This window comes from Oenanthe melanoleuca, chromosome 3 (assembly GCF_029582105.1).
Source record: "Oenanthe melanoleuca isolate GR-GAL-2019-014 chromosome 3, OMel1.0, whole genome shotgun sequence".
Classification (NCBI taxonomy): Eukaryota; Metazoa; Chordata; class Aves; order Passeriformes; family Muscicapidae; genus Oenanthe; species Oenanthe melanoleuca.
Window position 1 is genome coordinate 105,209,884 of NC_079336.1, and position 20,413 is coordinate 105,230,296.

Below are 20,413 nucleotides of genomic sequence, written 5' to 3' on the forward strand. Positions count from 1 at the left end.
AATAATTCTCAATTTTCCAGTTTATGGTGCTCAGCTTTAATTTTCATCTGCCTCTTTCTGACATTGACTTTTAGGAACTTTTATGTCCCAGTGTTTATTTTTATGATTTTGGGTTCTACAGCGGAGTCAAATGTGTTTTCTTTTGGCTACAGGGGAAAGAATAAAATCTGTGATCCCAGGAATATCTTTCCAGGGGCGCAGGTTTTTTTATTCTTCCCTGCTCCCTCTTCCACCACTCCTTCCTAAAGCTGGGTACTAAACTGTTACTATACACCTCTGCATGTGGTCTGCACACCATAGGCATGAGGTCACTTGAGCATGGTAAAAGTAATGTTATAAAAATTGCCCTCAGCTTAAACATCAGATGGTCAGAGATTATTAAAAGTCAAACCATGCCAAGTTACTTGTTTGCTTTTGCTCCACTTCCCACATATTAATGTGCAAGTCCAATATGTCTACAAATGTGGCATCTTAACTGTGGCATCTAGACTTTGCAAAAGCATATTTTCTTTTTTTTCTTTTTTCTTTTTTTTTTTTTTTTGTTGTTGTTGTTAAAAAAGTAGGCTTTTCTCTCTGACAACTGCTGTTTTGGGAGTGGATGGCTGAGCCTGCTGCCTGCAGGCTGTAAACAAGGTTCATGGTAAAGGAACATGTCTTGCAACACGAATAAATGGGAGAAGACACCAATGAAAAGGTAGACAGGCTTTTAATGACATGATCCAGAATCCCCTTTTAATAACAAATCTAATGCCAACTGTGTCTGATATGAACAAGAAATGGCATAATAGTTTATTATTTTTAAAGTTGTGATCTGAAATTAAGACAAATGCCAGGTGGGTCTGTACATAGGGCTTCTGTGATGCATGCCAGATTTTATGGCCAAGAAATTTGCCATGCAGTTGAACCAGATTGTGGTTCCTCAGTCGGTGTCCTACATTCTGTTTGCAGTGTGTAAACATTCTTCAGCTGCTTTCCTAAAGAATGCAAAGAAGATATGTAGAGAGATTTAGCCTTGGGATTCAGTCACATTTCCAGGCAGGCAGTACCATGGAGCAGAAGTCCTGTCTCCAGGGTGTGCCAGAGGCGAAGGAAAACATCGATGTGCCAGGAACAACGTCTGAGTGTACAGTCAAATGCTATTGTCTTAAAGGGAGATATATAAAATTATCTTGTGTTTCCAGCTCCAATTCCTGTCTGGAGAAGAAGCAGCAGATCCCATAGCACAGCAGTCCTGCTGACACAGGTTTCACACGCAGGGGTACCCCCATGTCCTGCAGAGCTCATCCCATCCCACAGGCAGGGATGGTCCCCAGCCTGTGCTGTGCATTCCCAAGGAAACATCAGCCCTAGCCTTCTCCAGGGAACCTGTGCCAGAGCTCCCGGCACTCCAGGTGGGACAATATGGGCCAAGCCAGAGCAGCTGCTGAGGAGTACCAGTTCTGCAGTATCTTCCCCAAAGCAGAGCTCTCGCCTCTGAGCCCCCTCTGGTACAGGAGCTAAGAGCAGGTGGAATTATCTTGGTCCCTACCAGGAACCCAGCTCTGGATTTTCTTTAGTAGCTTCGTCCTTTCAGCACAGAGGGCATCAGTTTACTTTAAACCTGCATTCCAGCCATTTGCAGCTCCAGAAATAAAAGGGATAATGTTCCTCCTTATGACCCAGCACACTGGCCTGCATGGGGCATGACCTGTTGCATAGGTTGATGGCCAAGTCTGCCTCAGGCTCTGCAGAATTCAGGAGGGCTTCAACCCCCCAGGCAGAAGGGGACTGACTTGGAGGGAACATACAGTGACTTTGAACACGAGATTTGCTGGAGGAGCTACCTTAGGAATGAAGCGACAGGAGAGTGATAGTGTATAAATCACTGTCATTTCATGGGATTCTGGCTGTACTTGGGATCACAGCTCACCTCAGCCTGCAGGCAGAGCTATTCCCTCACAAAGCTACCAACCCCAATGCTCATGGAGGTCTTAACATCAGCTGGCTCTGCTGCCCCTGCTAGCACAGTCCCAGTCCCAGTCCCAGTCCCAGTCCCAGTCCCAGTCCCAGTCCCAGTCCCAGTCCCAGTCCCAGTCCCAGTCCCTTGGAATGCAGCACCTGCTGCTGCTGCTGAAGAGCAGAGCCCCTGGGGGTTCTGCAGAGGACCTCAGGAGCCAGCACACAGTGAGCCCACAGGCTCCCACCCAGCAGCCCAGTTACAGGCACATGCCACACCAGGAAAGGGCCTGAACAGCAGCCCAAGCTCTCTTCCTCATGTGGAGGTGCAGGAGTAGCTGGGAAACAGATGGAACCAAAAAAGTGTTTGCAAACTCTCAGGTGGTCCCTGTGGGCTTTGTCAAACCAGCCTAGCACTGCTGGAGCATGGGCATGTTTCAGTCCAGCCAGAAGAAACTCATTTGATACCAAACTCATTATGTCCGCAATGGGACTTACTGTGTTCACAGGATTAATTTAACTGCAGGTGACTGATGTGTGGGGCAAGGCCTTAGGTGGGCATTGGTGTCTGTGCATGTGGAATACTGGGATCATGCTGTGGGTCAATGAACTGAGAAGAAAGAAGTGTGCTGAGGGACCACTAAGCTGCTACAGGAGCTGCCCAGGCTGTCAGTGATCGTCTTCTTACACAGGATCTACAGTGAGAAACACCTCTTTGTTGTAAAGGAGAAATGTGAAAGATTTCCTTTCCCCAACACAACCTGCTTTGGATCCAAATGTTTCACCACCAAACTCGCAGTGCTTGTGTTAGCCAGCGGCAGCCACGTGAACAGCGACGCTCCAGATCCTGATCCATGCCCCACAGAGCTGTGTGTCGTTCCAGCAGCTGCTGCAGGTCTGCTGGCAAACAGGACAGCTGACAGCTGTCACCCACCCAGGCTGGCATGTTTTGGCCTTGGTTCATGCTCAGGTAGGTGGAGCCTCACAGCTGACACACTCTACACTTTGGTAGAGTGGTACCCTGTTCCCCCATCCACATTCACTGCACACATCAGTCAGTCACAGTCAGCCTGCACACATCTGAAGTCACAGATGAGGCTTCTCTGAAGGTGGCAGGATCCTTTTAGTCTCTATATATAATGGTCGCTACTTATATTATTATAATAATGTATATATTATAATATTCTTTACTTAAAAAAAGGCAGACAAAGTCTCCTGCCTCTCACAACTTAGCACAACTAACCCGGAGATATTTGCTACCAAAACAGCTTTTGCACCAAGGCAAGCAGAAGTGCCTGTGCTGCCAGCCAGACAAATCACTTAAGCAGCTCCATCCATCCGTGTGTGTGAGCCTCTCCACAGTATCAATCTGACTGGTGCCATCTGTCCTTTTTCTCCCTCTGCTCATATAACCCATTGCCACACTGGCTTAGTGCTGAGAACTGCCTTTCAGATTCCCCACTTGGCACATCCATCCTGTATCCATGTTTCTTTGCAGGCAGCTCCTGGCCAGCCATAGGCTCCTTCTCACCTGCCATCTGGGGCCATCTCAGCACTCAGCACGACACCAGGCAGTCCCAAAGATTCTTGTAGTCCCAACGCACATGAACAAGACCTGTCTCTCCCTACCCATGCAGATGAATGCACAGATGAAGGAACAGTGCTGGCCTGTCCCAGGAGTTCCCTCAAAACACACAATCACCTGCAAGGACATGGCCGCACCCCCAGCAGTGCTTGAGCAGCCCTATGTATCCTCAAGGCTTGACAGAGCTTGCACAAGACTCACAGCAGACAACAACAAGGTCTTGCCTCTCCCATCTTTCTGGGATGTAACAGCCACCATGCCCTGTGCTGCCAGACCAGATCCTCTGGCATTCCTCAACCACCCAACTTCTCCCTTAACATTACAGGTCTCATCCCCTCTTGTCCTCACACGTTTGCTCCAGCTGTGGCAGGTGCCCTTTCAACTTTCCTGCAGGGCAGCAGAAGAAGAGAGGATCCAGAGGAAACTGTGTGTGCTGCTGCCCTGGATGGGAGCACCGCCATCCAGGAGAATAGGACCTGGGGCACACCACACTGCTGATGCACTCTCCTGCTGCCCTCCATGCCAGGGAAAGCTGGGAAGCAGGGTTGTGCAGGGAGTCTGGTAGCACAACTGTGAGGAGACCAGCAACTCATGCTGGTCTCAGATCTCTACAGACTCAGCTGCATCCTCAGCCTAGCCCTGTCAAACAACACTGTGAACTGTGTTATTTTCTGTGCTGGCCATCTTTCCCTTGCTTTCTGAAACCTTTGGGACCTGTCAATCAGCTCTCCAGTATATACTAGTTTGGCATGTATCCTGGTGGGACCAGGAATCCACTGCACCAGAGAGAGAGATTGATACCTTGGTGTCACCAGAATCCCACCTGCTTCTTGTGGTTGGGTCATGGTAGACAGACCTCTTAGAAGACAGCTCAGTTTCACAGAAACCTTTTAATAAGAAAAAGTCCTCATAATCCTGTGAAATACTTCACTGGATGGTTGCTTCACAATTAAAAGCCTGCCTGATTTCTTCATCTGCTGTTCTTGGCTGCTCTGACTTCTCTGCTTTCATGTGCCAGAGGAAGATCACAGAATCATAGAATGGTTTGAGTTGGAAGAGACCTTAAAGATAATCCAGTTTCAGCCCCCCCTGCCATGGGCAGGGACACCTGCCACTAGATCAGGCAGGATGCTCTGTCCAACCCAGCCTTGTCTCTGCCCTGGAGCTTCCTTCCTGGCATAGGGCCATAGAAAACTGTCCTTTAAACTTTTTCCTGAACAAATACACTGATTATGCTTTATTGGTTTTCCATGATGAGGCAGGTTTGCTAATCCTGTTAATAGTCCTGTAGTCCTCTTTCAAAGCTCATTCAATATCATTTCGGCATGTTAATTAAGACCTGGATGGACCATCTGGTAAAGGCTTCACAACCAAGTCTTACCACCTGAGCACTCTAAAATTAATAGACCTCCAATAAATTAATAGGAGTCCATTATGATTTATACTTCTGCAAAGGATGTGTCTTTGAGTTTATTCTGTTTTCTGGTTTCTAAACCTGCAGCATGTACTTAGGTTCTAGTCTGACCCACACTTCAAACTCAGAGAAAGTTATAATGCCACCAGAAGAAGTGGTCACAGTCTCTGTGTGTCCTTCTTTGTTGTGTGACCAAATGGTGAACCAGAGTGATGAAATGAACCAGATGAAAACCAAATTGGCAAATCAGCAGTTTGTGTTGTGCTGGATCAGCATTTCCAGCCACTTTATCAAACAGCTGCTGCAGTGTAAATGTGGTGGAACTGTGCAACAAAGCAGGTGGAACTTGGAGGGATGCTGCTTTTGATTAGAACATCAGCTCAGTCCATCAGACCACAGACTGAGCTCACTCTGAGTTCCCAGTGCTGCTCTGCAAAGATGAGGGTATGTTTTCCAACTAAGCTGTGCTGCTTACTCGACCAGGGTGAACCACATCAATGGAAAACACTTTGAGTTAGGTGAAATAAATTCTTAGTGTTAGCAACACTGAGACTGCCATATGAAGAGATAATTCCTGTCTCCTGTTTCTACGCATTTCCCTATTCAGGTGTGCAAGGAGTACCCTTTTCTCCCAGCCACCCTGTCACAGCCCTCATACTCCTTTCCAGGACTCCTGTAGATATGAGCAGCTTCAGGATTCCTTGAACTTGATGGCCACCAGTGTGACTGTCTGCATTCATGTTCAAATGAATCAAGCTTATTACTACTGTTCAGATTCCTCTGTCAAGCTTTGTTGTCTGTAAATGGTAAATATTTGCAGGTAGTTGCAACTACAAGAATGGGTGTACAGAGCAGCTGTATTTTTGTTCTGCCTTATGCAAAGCCTCTTTTAGGCATGATAATGGTGTGAAGCACAAAGTATTTGGGTCTGCAGTGTTTTCTCCTGTGAGGCGTGGGGGAAATTTTGTCCACTTCAAGATCTCATCAAGATCAGACAAGTATCAGTCCTCCTTGCTTTTACTTTCAAGCCTTCCTAATTAGTCTGGGGGTTAAACGGTTGATTTAGCTCTAGCTGAGTGTCAAGCTTGTGCTCAGATAATATTACTTGAAGAGCACAGCCCTTGCTTTTATGTTCACATTGTTCATCCTCAACGTGTGGCAGAGGTGAGCACTAAGGAAAAGGCATAAACCCCACCTCTGCCACTCAACCCACTGTCCCCTCAGATAGAAATGCATGTGGCCATGGCATGGCAGCAAACCTCTCATTGCAAAGCAGCAGGTTTTGGGGTATACTACAGGGTAATAATTTCCCACCCTGACCTGTAGAAGAACTTTCAACCACAGTACCAAAATTCACAAACACCAAGAGCGTGACAATAAAACACAAGGAATTCAGGTGCAAGGGGCACTCAGGCTAAAGGCATCCAGTGACTATTCACATCTTCATGATGGAGCTGTGTTTGGTGGACTACAAGTCTGTGGCACCAACCATGCTCAGGCTGACAGGAACCACCCTTGCTGGGGGATATGATGTCCACAGATCACAGTTAGGTATTTGTGACAGAAGTGGCTGCAGTGTGCTCCCTTCTACATTAATTAGCAAGAGCTCTTGATTTCCCAGCAAGCTGCCAACACATCCCTACTTCCACCTAAGCACTCACAACACTCAAACAGCAGCAGTGTCTGAGGAGCAATGCTAGACAGCCTCCTCTGTGGGACATACCGGAGCAGGTAGGAGCATCCAGCAAGGTCTGCCTGTCTCCTAATTCCTACCTGTCGAGGCATCTCTGGAAAGGACAGAAGAGCCCTCTCCTCCTTACCCCTTCTCTTATCTCAGCACACAAGGATACATCCATCCCTCTTGAATAAGATAGTGGCAATCCCTTGCTAACAGGTGGTGGGAGGTGAGCCAACACTCAAGGAGATGGTGATGGGCGACCAAGGCTGGTGTTTTCCCAGCAAGGAGAAAGGAAGGAGCTGCCTGCAGGACAGATCCTCCCTCTTTAGCAGGCCTTGCTCTTGTCACCTCTGCTCCTCTTTCCACAGCTGGAGCCAATGTTGTGGACTGGTATTGCTAGGAGAGAGGGGAATCCCTGGGGAGGGAGGCAGGTCAGGCTCTGGGCAGGCTGCCTGGGTCACAGTTGGGTGCTGTGCATTAGCAAGCGTGATCTGTGGGCTGGGTGTCTCCCTTGGAAAGGCTCCGTGGCTCGGAGGCTGCCAGGCCTGTGGCAGCTGATTGCGGTGTGGGGTGAGAGTGAGTGAAGCATTCAAGTACAGCTACTGCTATACACTCGTGGGTCCAGCATGGAAGGCTGTGCTGCAGCAGCTCAATTGTGTACTATACGTGAAGTTACCCAGTCTGCTGGGCTCGCAGGAGAAGGTCATTATCTGGCAGCTGCCTTACTTTCCGGGGACACCTGCTTTCCTTTGGTAGCTGGACTTTGAGTCTGGGTTTTTCCTCTTTGTCGTTTTTTGGCCACGCAGGGAGATGGCAGGGAATCTCCTGTAGGCCCTGGGGCCTGAGCTGAGGGCTGAGGTCGGGGGGAAGGAGGAACTCGCTGAGGAGCAGTCCCTGGTTTATGCTGCCGGCAGGGAGAAGGACTTTCCCTCCGAGTCAGCAGCTGGCTTCTGGGGGAAGTACTGGGGTTCCTGGAAAGAATGACAGGGCTCCGAGGGGATGCACCACCGGACCTCTGCGAGCTGCTCCGTGGAGGAAGATAAGTGGAACTTGGTGACGAAGGAAGCCGACTTTGTACCTGTGTTGTTTGGCCCTCGTATGGGATGCTTCCAGCTGGGCTCTGTGTCTGAAGCCTGCAGAGGAAGAAAACAGGGAGAATGAAGGGGAATTTTGCACGGGACTCTTGGGCTCCTGGCAGGATTGGCATGAACGTTGCCAGGCAATTACAAGGAATCTCCAGCACCAGGATGGCAGACCCTATGCTTTGAACCAGATGGGGCCCCAGCTGAACCTCACCCTGTAACTCAATGCAGTTAGCTGCTAAGTGTTTGCCTTAATCCTCCATCACTCTCTGAGTCAACATGCAGGCATGGTATCTGGGACTCTCCTTAATATGCAGAATGGATGCAGCAACCTCTTCCAAGGCAGGAGATAAAATTTGGGAATGTGGGCATGAGTTGGATTGCACCAGTTGGCCTCTGACAGTAACTGTGATGAAAGATAAACCAACTGAGGCAATCCTAGCTGGCAGCCTTGCTGCCCTTGCAGCTCTAATCTCAACAGCCAGGGCAGGAGGCCAGGTCTCCCTGCCGTCATGGCTGTGCTGCAAAACCCCAGCTCAGCTCTGGGAGCATCTGCTATTATCAGATCAAGTGAAAGGGCTTGTAAGAGGAAACCTCTCAAAGACGGGGCAAGCAAAGAGAGTCTTTAAAAGAAGAAGGGAGAGAGGTGAGTATTTCACACACCTGCAGGCTGAAATGACTGTAAGAAACAAAGATGGAGTATGCATTCAAGCTGAGTAAAGGAGGCAAGCAAAGCCCTGTCTGTGTCTCCTCAACAAGCCCAGCTCTTTGCATTTCTCACCATTTTGGTCTTACCTGCAGGCAGCATCTGCATCCTGTGGGGAGCTGCCCAGCCCTGCCACTGCAGCAGCCACAGAGCTCTCCGACCTTGCCACCTCCAGCAGTGTTTTCACTGGCACGATGGGACGAGGAATTCTGCTCCTTGTGCTTACGGCTCTCTCTTCTTTCCCCAGCAGTGCAGCCTTCTTCTCTCCCTTCCGTGGGATGGAGTCATCGGAGTCATGGGTGTCCTCCTCAGAACCGGTGGCTGACAGGGTTTCGGAGGCTCGCCGCTGCTCGTCACTGGACGAGGCCGAGGAGGAGGCGCCTGAGGCCAACCAGAGGAGGCGGCTCTGTCTCTTCTCCATCACCAGGCGAGCCAGGTCAGGCTGCTTTGCCCTCTTATAAAGCCTTTCTTTGGCTGAGAGTGAATTTGAAAGGTCTGAGCCAGTGTCCTCCTCAGAGAACAAAATGGGTATCCGGCTTCTGTACCTGGAGTCCAGCGGCCTCCTGGGGCCCTGCTGTGGCGTCTCGAGGAGGGTCTCTGCTCGCTTCAGGTGTTCTGTTGCTGATGCTGCCTTCTCGAGGCCAGGCTCCCTGGTAGCCACCTTGGCAGGCTCTTCCAAATTCAGAGAGAGCAGCGCTTTGCCGGAGAGCTCATCCTCAGGAAGCTTTGGCATGCCATTGGAAAGGGCTGGCTGCTCCCCCACGGTCTCCGAGGTGGTCTTGACAGGGTTGGCTGACAGTGCGCAGCTCTCCATGTCTGCCTCTTCCAGCCCGGAGTGAATGCTTCCGTTCTCCAGCAGCACCAGGTCGTGGTGCTCCAGCTCCTTCTTGACTATGACCTCCTCGAGCTGTCCCAGGGGGCAGCACTCCTCATGCCGCATCAGCTGCCCACTGGAAGACATCACATTCAGGTGGGTCTTCTCGGCGATGTGAACAAAGGTGCGCTCCACTTTGGTGAATGGGGAAGAAGCTGTAGCCACTGCCACGGGAGGCTTTGGTTCAGACTTAAGGACTGAGGACAGGGTCCCTGGCTCAGACACATCCAGCTGGCTCCCCATGGGCTGCGGCCGCTCGCTCTGGGGTGTCAGTGCAGCAAGAGTGCCCAGATCAACTTCTGGAGGTAAATCTGCAGCCACTGGAGACTTTTTCAGATCACCTGGTGAAAACAGCACTAACGTTTTTGAGCCTTCCTCCAGCTCCAGGTCCCCATCAGCAGTGGATGCTCGACCCTTGGACCCCTTCTGGTCATCAGCCAGGAGTGTGGACGGTGCGCACTCCTGGCTGCGCTCCGTGCTTTTCTGACTCAAGTCACTGCTGGAATCACTGTGCATGTCAATCTCATTGCCCTCCTCTTCCTCCTCCCTCTCATCCTGCTCATCTTCCTCCTCCTCGTAGTCTTCCTCCTCTTCTTCCTCCTTCTCCTGCTCCTCTTTTCCATTCATTTCCAGATAATGTTCCAGAGGTTTGCAAGGAGCAGTCAAGACAATATTTGAGAAATCAACTTTCTTTTTCCGCTGGGATAACTTAGGCTTTTCCCAGTAATTGCACATATCTTTTCTGAAGTCTTGGTAAGGCAAACTTAAAGGGACTGCCTTGGGAAGGCCGTTCATTTCAAATGACTTCAGCATGTATGCCTGCAGGAAGACAAATGTGACAAAAGAAGAGGGTTAGTATTCAGACACAGCATTGACAGAGAAGACATTAGGATGAACAGGAAAGACATTAGGATGAACAGCAGCAGGAAAAATCCATGGAAAGCATCTAATCCATCACACTTCCAAAATACATGCCTGAGCAGTCATCACTCCATCATTGATTCATACAAACTTTAGAGAGATTCACAGATAATTATCAATGAAGGAAAAAAAGAATGTGCCAAAGAAGTTCCTGTTAGCAGTTGTCTTAGTTAAGGCCATGTAAAACCAGCATAGCAGTCTTTAACCTGGACCTAACAGAACCATTTTCAAGCAATTCCTCAGAATTGTTTTCAAATTTCTCAATCTTCTTCAGCATTTACATATTTATTTCAGAATTTATATATTTGCATAATCACTCCTTCCTTACTGGAACCACTTAGCAACTTCCTTTTATTCCCAGGCCACAGTGAACTCAAGGGGCACCTTTGGGCTAGAAAAGTTTCCCGATCACTTTCCATTACCATCCACCATTGTCCCCGTGGCAGTAACACTTGTAGTGCTACTGTGTTCTCCTGGTGCACCATCCATCCCTCCTTCTGCTCCCACATCCCTGTAGCAACTCCTCATTCTGTCTCTGGAAGCAGGCTTCTGCTTCCACTAAAATCGTCAGCAAGTCATGAAAGCTGGCACATAAAGTGTCATTATCAGACCCTGGGGTGTCCAACCAGGAGAAGTGAAGGGCAGACAGGCAGGAGGTGGGGGCACTGTTTCTCCAGCAGCAGCCTGTGGCAGTAGCAGGCTTTGAAATGATTGCAAATGATCCTACAGAAAAACAGTAGCTCACACACACATGCACACACTTGACCAAACAAGGTCAAAATAAATAGGAAATGCCTGTCAAGCATGGCCTAATTAACAATCAGTTGCAAATGAAAATCACATCAGCACCACTCTGCAGAATGGATTTAAAACCAAATAATTTACAGCACACTTCTGTTAGGGCTTGCAAACTGTAACTTCTCCATAAAATCAACTGGTCAATAATGTTACCCTTGAAAAGTCCTAATCATGAACATAGGGCTCCAAACATCTGCATTTTCCAGCAGCATTTGACAGTGCCAGAGGATATTTAGGCTACACAACTAAACATGCACCCACTTAACCATGTGAGCTCCAGAGCTGCTAACAGCTATCACATTTACCTGCCCCTGGGAATGGATCTTTTTGTCTCTACTGGGGAGAAAAAGCCCTCAGTAGCTTTTCAGTCCAATGGCACAATTAAAAATTGTGCTGGAAATCTGCATGTGCTGAGCCTGGAAAATGCACTGTTTTTATGCTTCTGTACAACAGAGACATTTCAAATAGGTTGGTGGGCAGCATCAAGCTGTTCTGCATGGTGGTAAGTTGTTACCCAGTTAATAGTTCTTTTTATATCTTATAATTTAAAACGCAGACTGGTTTTGGCAATACCTCTGGAATCCGACGCTGCTCCTCTTTCTTTCTCTTAAAGCTGGAGCCTGGCCCTGAAGATGGCCCTGTATTAGCCTGGTTTGGGCTTTCACTGACCCACTCTACCTTTTGTATCAGGATGGCAGATGTGGAACTTGGATTGGTAACCACCCTTTGCAAAGGAAATTACCCATGTGGCTTCTTCCTTCAGGCATTTCTTGGAAATTGGTTCATTCAACAGCCTAGGATTGGATGATGCATGTTGGCTGGGTTTGTTTTTCCCAAGAAATACATCCACTGTGCTACTCCTGGAATCCTAAACAAACATGGACTTCCCCAGTGCGAATGGGACCTGACCAACATCTTGCCTTGTGCTGAGCCTCCCACTGGAAAGAGCTCCACAACCCCAACAACAGTTTCTCTGCTGCTCTACCTCACACTATTTTCTAGATGCCATGTTTAATGATGCAGATGGAAAAACTTCTGTTTTTCTTTGCAGAGTGAAATATGCACCTGTGGAGACCTTCAAATCTCTTCCCAGCCCTTGGCTTGCGTCATCTCTTCTGCTCTGTGGTCAAGGTGAGCTGAATCCAACACTGCAGAGCACATCCTATGTAGGCCAGAGATATGGTTTCTTTGCCCTGCAGTTTGCCCCACCAGCAGCCCTGTCTCCAGCAAATCCTCTTTCCTCAATAGCTTTTCCCTTGTAAGACATTGGAAGTTTTTCTGAGATGAGGTTGCTCTAAGCAATAATGTATGACATGGAGCTGGACAGCAAGGTGTTGCTGTAAGAAAAATAGTAGCTCTATTTCTTTATTTCTTGTTCTGTAGTGCCCCTTTGCTACCATTGACTCATGCTGTAGATACTTTCTAAATTCCATGTACTTCTATTTCTACAAATTTCTTGCAGTATTTGGTAAATGAACTACCTTTCTGTCTGTCATTTCAATTTCTCCATGTATTTTCTACTTCCCTGTACTGACACTGCACCTCAAGCACAACAGTGACTGCTTTGCTTCAACCTTTGGGAGACTTGGACTGCTTAACCTGCTGCATGCAGTACCCCAAAACTGCCAGAACACATTCCTTAAAACAGTCCGAGACATGCACTGCTTTGCCACTTGTAAATTCACCACAGAGAAAGTTCAAAGAACAAATATCCACTACAAGAAATTCTGCTGAACAAGGTGTTCCCAGTTTGAACCCCTCCCTAGAGAAACTTGGATTCTGTCTTGACAGCCATTATGTGTCTTCCGTACTTCATGACACTCTGCTGCTCTAGGATTATTCCCCAAAGGCCAGAGAAGAAATTTTCTGCTTTGTTGTACTAATGGGGAGGAACTGAGGAAAGATGTCAGAACATCAGAAGTGGAGAGGCTTAGCCTGTATCTTAAAACTGTAGAATAAAAAGATATAAGGAGCCTCTGAAGATCTCTGCTCCAACCACCCCTCATGCAGGACCAACTTAGAGCTGGCTGTGCTGGGCCGTCTCCAGCTGAGTTTTAAGTACCTCCAAGGATGGAAACCCCACAACCTCTTTGGGACCCTCTCCTAGAGTTTGAGGCTCTTCATGGTAGAAAAGGTGGGGGGTTTATTACCTAATTCCTATATCTAACTTCCCTTTCATGCAACTTTTGTCCATAACATCTCATCCTTTCCTTGTGCATCTCTGAGAAGAGTATGGCATCTTCCTCCATCAGGCAGCTCAAGGAAATAAGATGCCACACCAGTCCTCTTTTTAAGGCAGAACAAACCCAGATTTCTCAGCCTCTCCTCATGTCAGATCTTGGCAGCCCTCTGTCAGGTTCGCTCTCCTGTGAGCAGGAACTCTGCCATGAGCTAAGGCAGCTACATTTTCCTGTTTGGCCTCAGATCTCCATTCCTGACTCTCTCTTGACTTGTTGGTCACTTGTCCAGGAATGCCTATGGCATTACATGTGTCTGAGCAAGTGCTCCTCACCAAGTCTGTACATTTCACCCTTTTAATACTCTGTCCCGTAATAAAACTTGTCTTAGATTATTAACTAAGGTTGAAGTGCTTGTGAGTGCTGCCCAAACAAATATTTTAGGACTTTACCTACTTTAAGGGCAAACCTAGAAACTCCCAGATGGAACTCTGTGGAGTTTCACAACAGAAGGGAACTGGGTTGCCAGAGACAGTAAAATCTGAAAGAATGTGGGACAATTCAGGGTCTGCAAAACTTACCAAGCTATTAGAAACATCAATACCACTGCCCTCTTCCAAGTTCATGAATGTAAAGGAGTGCCCCCTACCAAGAGTAGCACTCATGAGAACTGGGTGATGACAGATTTGGAAAAAAGAGGCATCACTTGCTTTATAATTCACCAGTGTGGCCAGTAAACAAGCCAATAGTGGTATTTCATCATGGATTGTCAACAGTTTTTTGCTAATACTGCAACTTCAACTGCTGCAGTTCCAAACATTGTCCAAGATGGAGACACTGCCACAGGGGCTGCTCATATTTGGGTGGCTACCCTAGATGTGAAGGACATACTTTTCATAATTCCCCTCCTTGACCTTGTTTTCATTATTGCTTGACCTCTTTATGGACTACTGAGGAAAGGAAAATCGTGGGAATGATGTAACTGCACATGAATGTATTAGAATTGTTAGTAAGTGAACTGAGATTGTTCCTACAACCGTGTCCCATACACCCAACTGACCTTGTTCACATAGAACGAGGATTCATTTGGCACAGGTCTCATTGTAATCTATGCCAAAGGGGCCAGAATGGGTGGAGACACCACGGGAGTTTAGCTCCCACTCTTTCACTAATACCAAAATGAGGTGCTCTGATCTTGAAAAGAGTTGGTCTCCCTGTGAAACAGGCAGAACACAAGAAGAGAGGATAGCGTGTGATCATGAGGGGACCTTCCCACCTCCCAGATGTTCATAAGGGTTCGGTGTCACCTGCAGGCACTGCTCAGGAACCTATAGCTGTTTGTCTATCTGAGAGGTATCAGTGGAATTATGAAAGAATGGTTCAGCACACTCCCCCTCCTGGGAAATTCAGAGTGGGAATGGCTCAGGTTTCATAGCCATGATGGTTCAAGACTGATCCAAAGAGGAAGAAATCTGATGGATATTTCACATGCCATAATATCTCCAAGCTAATGGTCCTGTCAAATGCTTCAAGGGGTTGCATTACAAGATGGAAGTTCAGGTCTCACTTCAAATCTCATGCTGCAGTTAATCCAAGCTTTTTTTTTTTACTTAAAGCACTGCATGTTCATCTCCCTCAGTCTCCCAGCTCACCGGTTCTTGGGAAATATTAACTATGGATTTGACCAAAACTTGGGAGATCATGTGAAAAAACCCACACAAATCTGACTTGGGGAACTAAGGAAAATAGATTTTGAAGTGGCACAGCCACATGGAACTGCAACAACCCTGACCCACTATTAATATTTAAGACTAATAGGGAAATGATTGATATGATTTATCATCATCCTCAGGACAGGGGTACTAATATACCATGAGGAATGCATATTCCAAGGGTTTGGAGAGTGCCACAATGTGGTGTCTGTTCTTTTTTGACTAACAATGACACCAGGCCTGAAATGATTTGTTCAGAGCTAGGCATACCTTTCTGGGGCACACCAAGTGGCTCAGCAGTGATGGAGCATGGTCTGCTGAGGGACAGTGATGCCAACACACACTGGGTTTATTGACACTTTGCCATCTTTGGAGGAAGCAGCCTCTTACAACAGTGGTGTGTGTGGACAAATCAAAAGGGAGTCACAAGACCAGTGACAATACGTGTGTCCTGGGTAATCCAAAAAATTTTGTCTTGTATTCCATCTTTCCTATGCCAACCTTCCCAAGTTTATAACTGCTTTAAAAGACAGGGACAGGCACACTGTGCTCTCTTTCTTGTTTCTCCCCGGGCTGCCAAGAGAGTTGCCTGGGGCAGGTTCTCAGAGCCTGCACAAGGCAGAAGCCCTCTTTTGTTTTCTTTCTGGGCTTTAGAGAATTTCCTAACATAATTTTGGCTACTCTTGCTGGAAGAAATCCCTGTTTCTGGAGCTGGGGAGGACATTTTCCTTGGACATTTTCACTGCTGCTGCCCAGGATATCCCAGAAAGTCAGACACCCCTCTCTCTCTCCACAAGTTCCTGCTGCTGCCCCAGCTCCAGCCACCACTGCTGATGGAACTGCCACTGCCAGGAGAGCCCCTGTTGGGTGTAGAGCAAGCATCCTGGCAGCATTGACTTTTGGTTTTGGACAATAAGAAATGGTACTTTCATGATTTTTGGTTTTGTCCCTGTTCCTCGTTGGTCTCTTTTTAGAGAAAGAGGGAGATCTGTAATTGCGAAGGCTCAGTTGCCGTGTCATGCTTTTTCTTTTCTTTGTTCCCTCTCTTGGCCATGTGGTCAGCTCCACCAGCTTGTCTTTACTAACAAGATATTTGTGACTAATGGACCTGCACTGGGGTGGGCTCTTCAATCTATTTCCACACCCCAGCTGACAGCATTCCAAGATAAAATGACATTATATAACCTCACCGGACAAATCAAAGCATTGACTAATGCAACATATATGATGACAGTCACCAAAATCTCAGCTACAACATGTGATTGTTCCATCCCTTTGGAAAGCACCAAAAATTATTGTATAAAAGAAGGGGGGCACTGGGGCAAAGAAAAAGCACCATCCATTAATCTGAATTGTGGAAGTTCTTACTTAACTTGGCCAGATCTATAGTATTGATAAATTGCATTATTTGTGAATTTGTGATCTGTGAATTTGTGATCGAGTTCTTATTGAATGCAATCAGACCCAGTGTCAAGACCACACTCTCTGTGAATCTGTGCCTGTGAAAGTTCTTCTTGAACTCAGCTAGACTCACAGTGCTGAACTGGGAATAATTAGCAATTAGCAATTAAACCAGCCACATCCAGCTCCCTGATCTCTGAGGACCTGCTGGACCTGAGGACATGCGGGTTTATTTTCTGTCAAAATTTCCATACCCTTAATGCAACCCATGGTACAGAGTGGGCTTAGTGTCCTCCAGAAAAGCCTGCTCTCCTAAGCAGCTCTGCACTGATATGGGGAAAAGGGAAAAGAGAACTGTTACCTGTATAAGCCTAATAAATTTTCCCTTTTACTTTAGAATTTGAGATTTTTTTCTCTCCCATCTCTTGTAAGCAAAACTCAGCCAGGTACAGGAAAAAAAACCTTCACAACATTTATCTCACATAAATTCAGGAAATGTTGCACTTCTTCTATCCACTCTTCTGTTTCTGACCATGCTCTAAACCATGGCATCACTGGATCCTTCTGCAGAGCCTGACACACATACAAATCTGCAACACGCTGGCAGCCTCTCAGAGGCAAACTAAAACACACTTCAAGCATGGAGAAGATAAGGTTTGGACCTTGCTAAAGGCAGACTCAGAAGAATCCTTCCTGACCCTACACAGAAATCACAGGAGAAAAGGGGACTCACACACTGCACAACCCTCTGTGTCTCAGACCACAGCCTTATCCAGGCTCTTCCTCCTAGACCATCACCTGCCTGCACAAACTGCTCTCTGCCTTTGAGGAACTGGAGTCTTGTGATTCTTCTGCATGAGGGAAGTTTCCACCACCCTTTCCACAGGTACCAGAGCCTTCACATGCCTTGAACTGAAATCACACTATGACCTTCCCAAAGTACATAAAACACATCTCTAACATAACTTTGTTTCTATTCCCAGATGTGTCTTAACTGCAAGTTTTTAGTGATCACATCCATAAGCACTAATGGAACTCCCACTGTTCTACCACACAACTCCCTGTGCAGTGTTCCCACATACCCAAGGATGAGCAGGGGACACCTTCCCAGAGCAAAGGAAGTAGAGAAACAAAGAAAGCAAGCAAATAAAAAGCCCAGCCATCAACAAGATGCTGCCTTTGATTCTTTAATAAGGTTTTGGTAGTATACAACCTTTTTTTTTGTTTGTTTTTTCTTTTTTTTTTTTTTCCCGATTGTCTGGATTAACATACATGGATTTAAAAAAGGCACAAAATCCATTGCACAGCTTCTGTTTCATTTGTTTTTTATGACATTGCCTGTTCATTGTGGTTTCAAGTGTAGGATTTTACAGTACTCTGCAGCATTTACAGCATGATCTACATACAGGTAATCAATGCATGCTTTTATACAGGAGACAGAATTCCAATTCTCTCTCAGTATTTCTATATACACAATAATACAGTCTTTTTCTTCTGAAAAAAAAGCTTTAAATTGGTCTTGCATGCTTGGTATACCAGAAGAATTAGTGCAAGCATATATTACAGTGTTATTGCAGTACAAAAAGGGCTTGACCTTATGCTCTAAAGGGATTAAATAAGGAAGAATAAAAAGACTCGAGGAAAACAAGCTTTGGATCCCTTTAGTCAACTACATCCTTCCAAATGGATCCCTACACAGTACTGCCTTTAAAGCTACAGCAGGCTGCGTCCCCTCCATCTCCCTGCTGCCTTTCCCCTGAGACGAACTTCCACAGGTTCTGCAAATCTTCTGTCCCTAGCAATCCATGAGGACTCCTGGCAGCTTGAGGAATCCCTTCTGCTGAACCTCTTAATACTGGAGACCTGCTTGAAGGGGACTACACTGATATCCACTGCTTCAAGCAAACAAGTCCCAGCAGTTGGAGTTCCTCAAGCAAACCAGCAAGCACAATAGGTTCCCACAGCTTTTGTTTCCTCTCAGCAGCAATGACCACAGAAACCCACACTGACCTCCTACTCAAGTAGCAGCTGGTTAAATATGGTCTGGACTCTCCTGCCTAGCAGCAACAGAGTCTAACAGGTGACACAAGGTAATGCAAAGGAAGGATATGCTGGTCCCTGAGATTCTTTGCGGAAGCTGAAAAGTCTGAGAAGCAGAAATCAAGTTCTCAACATGATGTTAATTGTTCCACTGGGAATGGGAAGAGGCCTTAGTCCTGAGAGACGCAGATGGCACACAGACAGCAAGAGCTGTAGTCCAGTCTTCCCTGTAACAGCTTTTATTTGGATACAATCAGGACCTTAGCATATCCTGGAAGTGACATTATTCTCTGCCAACATAGACTAAGCTTGATGGGAGATCTGGCAGGATTGACAACCGTGTGTGGAAAAAGCCTAGAATCTGAGTTTCTGAAGTCACTCTTTCTACAAACCAGCATCCAATGAGGTAAAAGTAGCAGGGGTCTTAGAGCTGCCATGCTTACATGCAGGGTCTTCGTGTTCCAAGAATCAGCACCATAAGTGTTAGAGATGTTCTTCTATCCTGCATCTTACTATCAATGCTCCACAGCCTTTTTCTTTATTCTTTCTATCAAGGTAAACAGGACAATCCAGTCCTGTGCTGGATAAGTGCTCTGCTCCTCCCTGTTTGTGCTTTCATGTGTTAGGTTTGTGTCAGTTTTCCTAGCGTCTTGGATGGAAGCAAAAGCTCTGTAAAGGTGGGATGCCTGCCACTCAGCTTCCCAACTCTTGACCCACCAGTGTCTTCAGTAAGAGCCAATGCAGAGCTTCCACTCTAAGCTCTGAGCAGACATGGGGATCAATTAATTTTTATCACTCATTGGAGACTTGGGAAGTAGTGAGCGAAGTGGAAGGAAATGATAATCCAAAAATCCCTCTAGTCCCTAACTGTAAAGGCAACTTAATAGCAGCAAGAAAAAAGAAGAATAATATTCTAAAAGCTAAACATCTTCCTAAGTCATAAAAATAATCTGAAGTCAGCAGTACTGAATAAGAATCTGGTCCGGTAGGGGTTTTCTAGGAAGGGCCAAGCTGAAGTGGCAAAAGTCTCACGGAAATCCTCCTTATATGACTTGTTCAGAGGAAATTTGCCATTACTGTGTTTCATGTTGTCAGATAAGTAATTGCACTCATAATTACACTGAGAAACTTGGAGTTGTTGGAGGAAACCCTAGGTATTTTTATGAGGCAAGTGCACTAGATGAGGTAACTCATTGAACCACTTTGCATATGAAAAAAATAAAACCTCTAAACATAAAACAATTTTCTTTTTGAACACTAGAAGACATGCAAGTAAATGAAAAATGGGGATTACTTCCAATCCCCAGGTTACATGGTTAGCAGCTTGTTTAAAATGTACATTCATCATAACATCATTTTTTCAATGGCAGGTGTGATATAAAGAAGTTGCAATACAGCAAATAACACTTAGAAACATTTCCCAGAAACAGATCTTTGCACTGTCCCCTGAAACTGCCAATGCAAGTTTGTGTTACAGTGACCCACACACAAAAGACATGGCGTAAAAACACAATGAAAAGCAATGTAGTGCCACAATGATTAGCCTTTATGTGTTTTATTTCATGTTTTAGTATTACCCAAAATAGGTGCTTGCATACTATAAATTATGTCTCGAGTGCCAGCACTGTTCTCATCATTAGAATACTCTGTCACCAGCTGACAGGAAAAGGAGAGATACACATTTATGTCACAACACACTGAATGAACAGACCTGGGCTGGGCCAGGTTGCTGAAATCAGACCTAAAGCAGGCAGAGGAGGCTGGGTGTACCACCTGAACCAGATGCCATAAAGATACTTTCTCTAAGTGGCTATTTGTTCTTTGCAAAAGTCTTTTCAGCATTTGGGGATGTGCAAAGTGCACTACTGGCACAGAAACTGTTCTGTAAGGCAGGACCACAAACACACAGACAATCAGAAATGGAAGCTCTAGCATAAAGCATCCCAACACCATCCTGGGGACAACAGTGACATCAGGAAGCACGTCTGGCTTATTTTGGTCAGCCTCTCCAGAAATTATTTCCTCTTCCAGTTACTCTGGGGAAAGCTGGCAACTACAGGGAAGCAGGTCAAGAAAAAGCTACCCCATGT

General features: G+C 46.5%; 1 protein-coding gene across 2 annotated transcripts in view; it reads right to left on the reverse strand.

Moving 5' to 3' along the window:
- Window positions 1-687: 687 nt before the first annotated feature.
- TTBK1 (tau tubulin kinase 1) overlaps window positions 688-20,413 on the reverse strand; it is a 104,318-nt gene continuing 84,592 nt past the window's right edge. For both annotated transcript variants that reach the window (XM_056487795.1, XM_056487796.1), the window contains 2 exons: window positions 8,490-10,093; window positions 688-7,745 (listed from right to left, as the gene is read on the reverse strand). In XM_056487795.1, coding sequence (XP_056343770.1) covers window positions 7,319-7,745; window positions 8,490-10,093 — 2,031 coding nt within the window. In that variant the 3' untranslated portion in view covers window positions 688-7,318. The remainder of the gene's footprint in view (window positions 7,746-8,489; window positions 10,094-20,413) is intronic.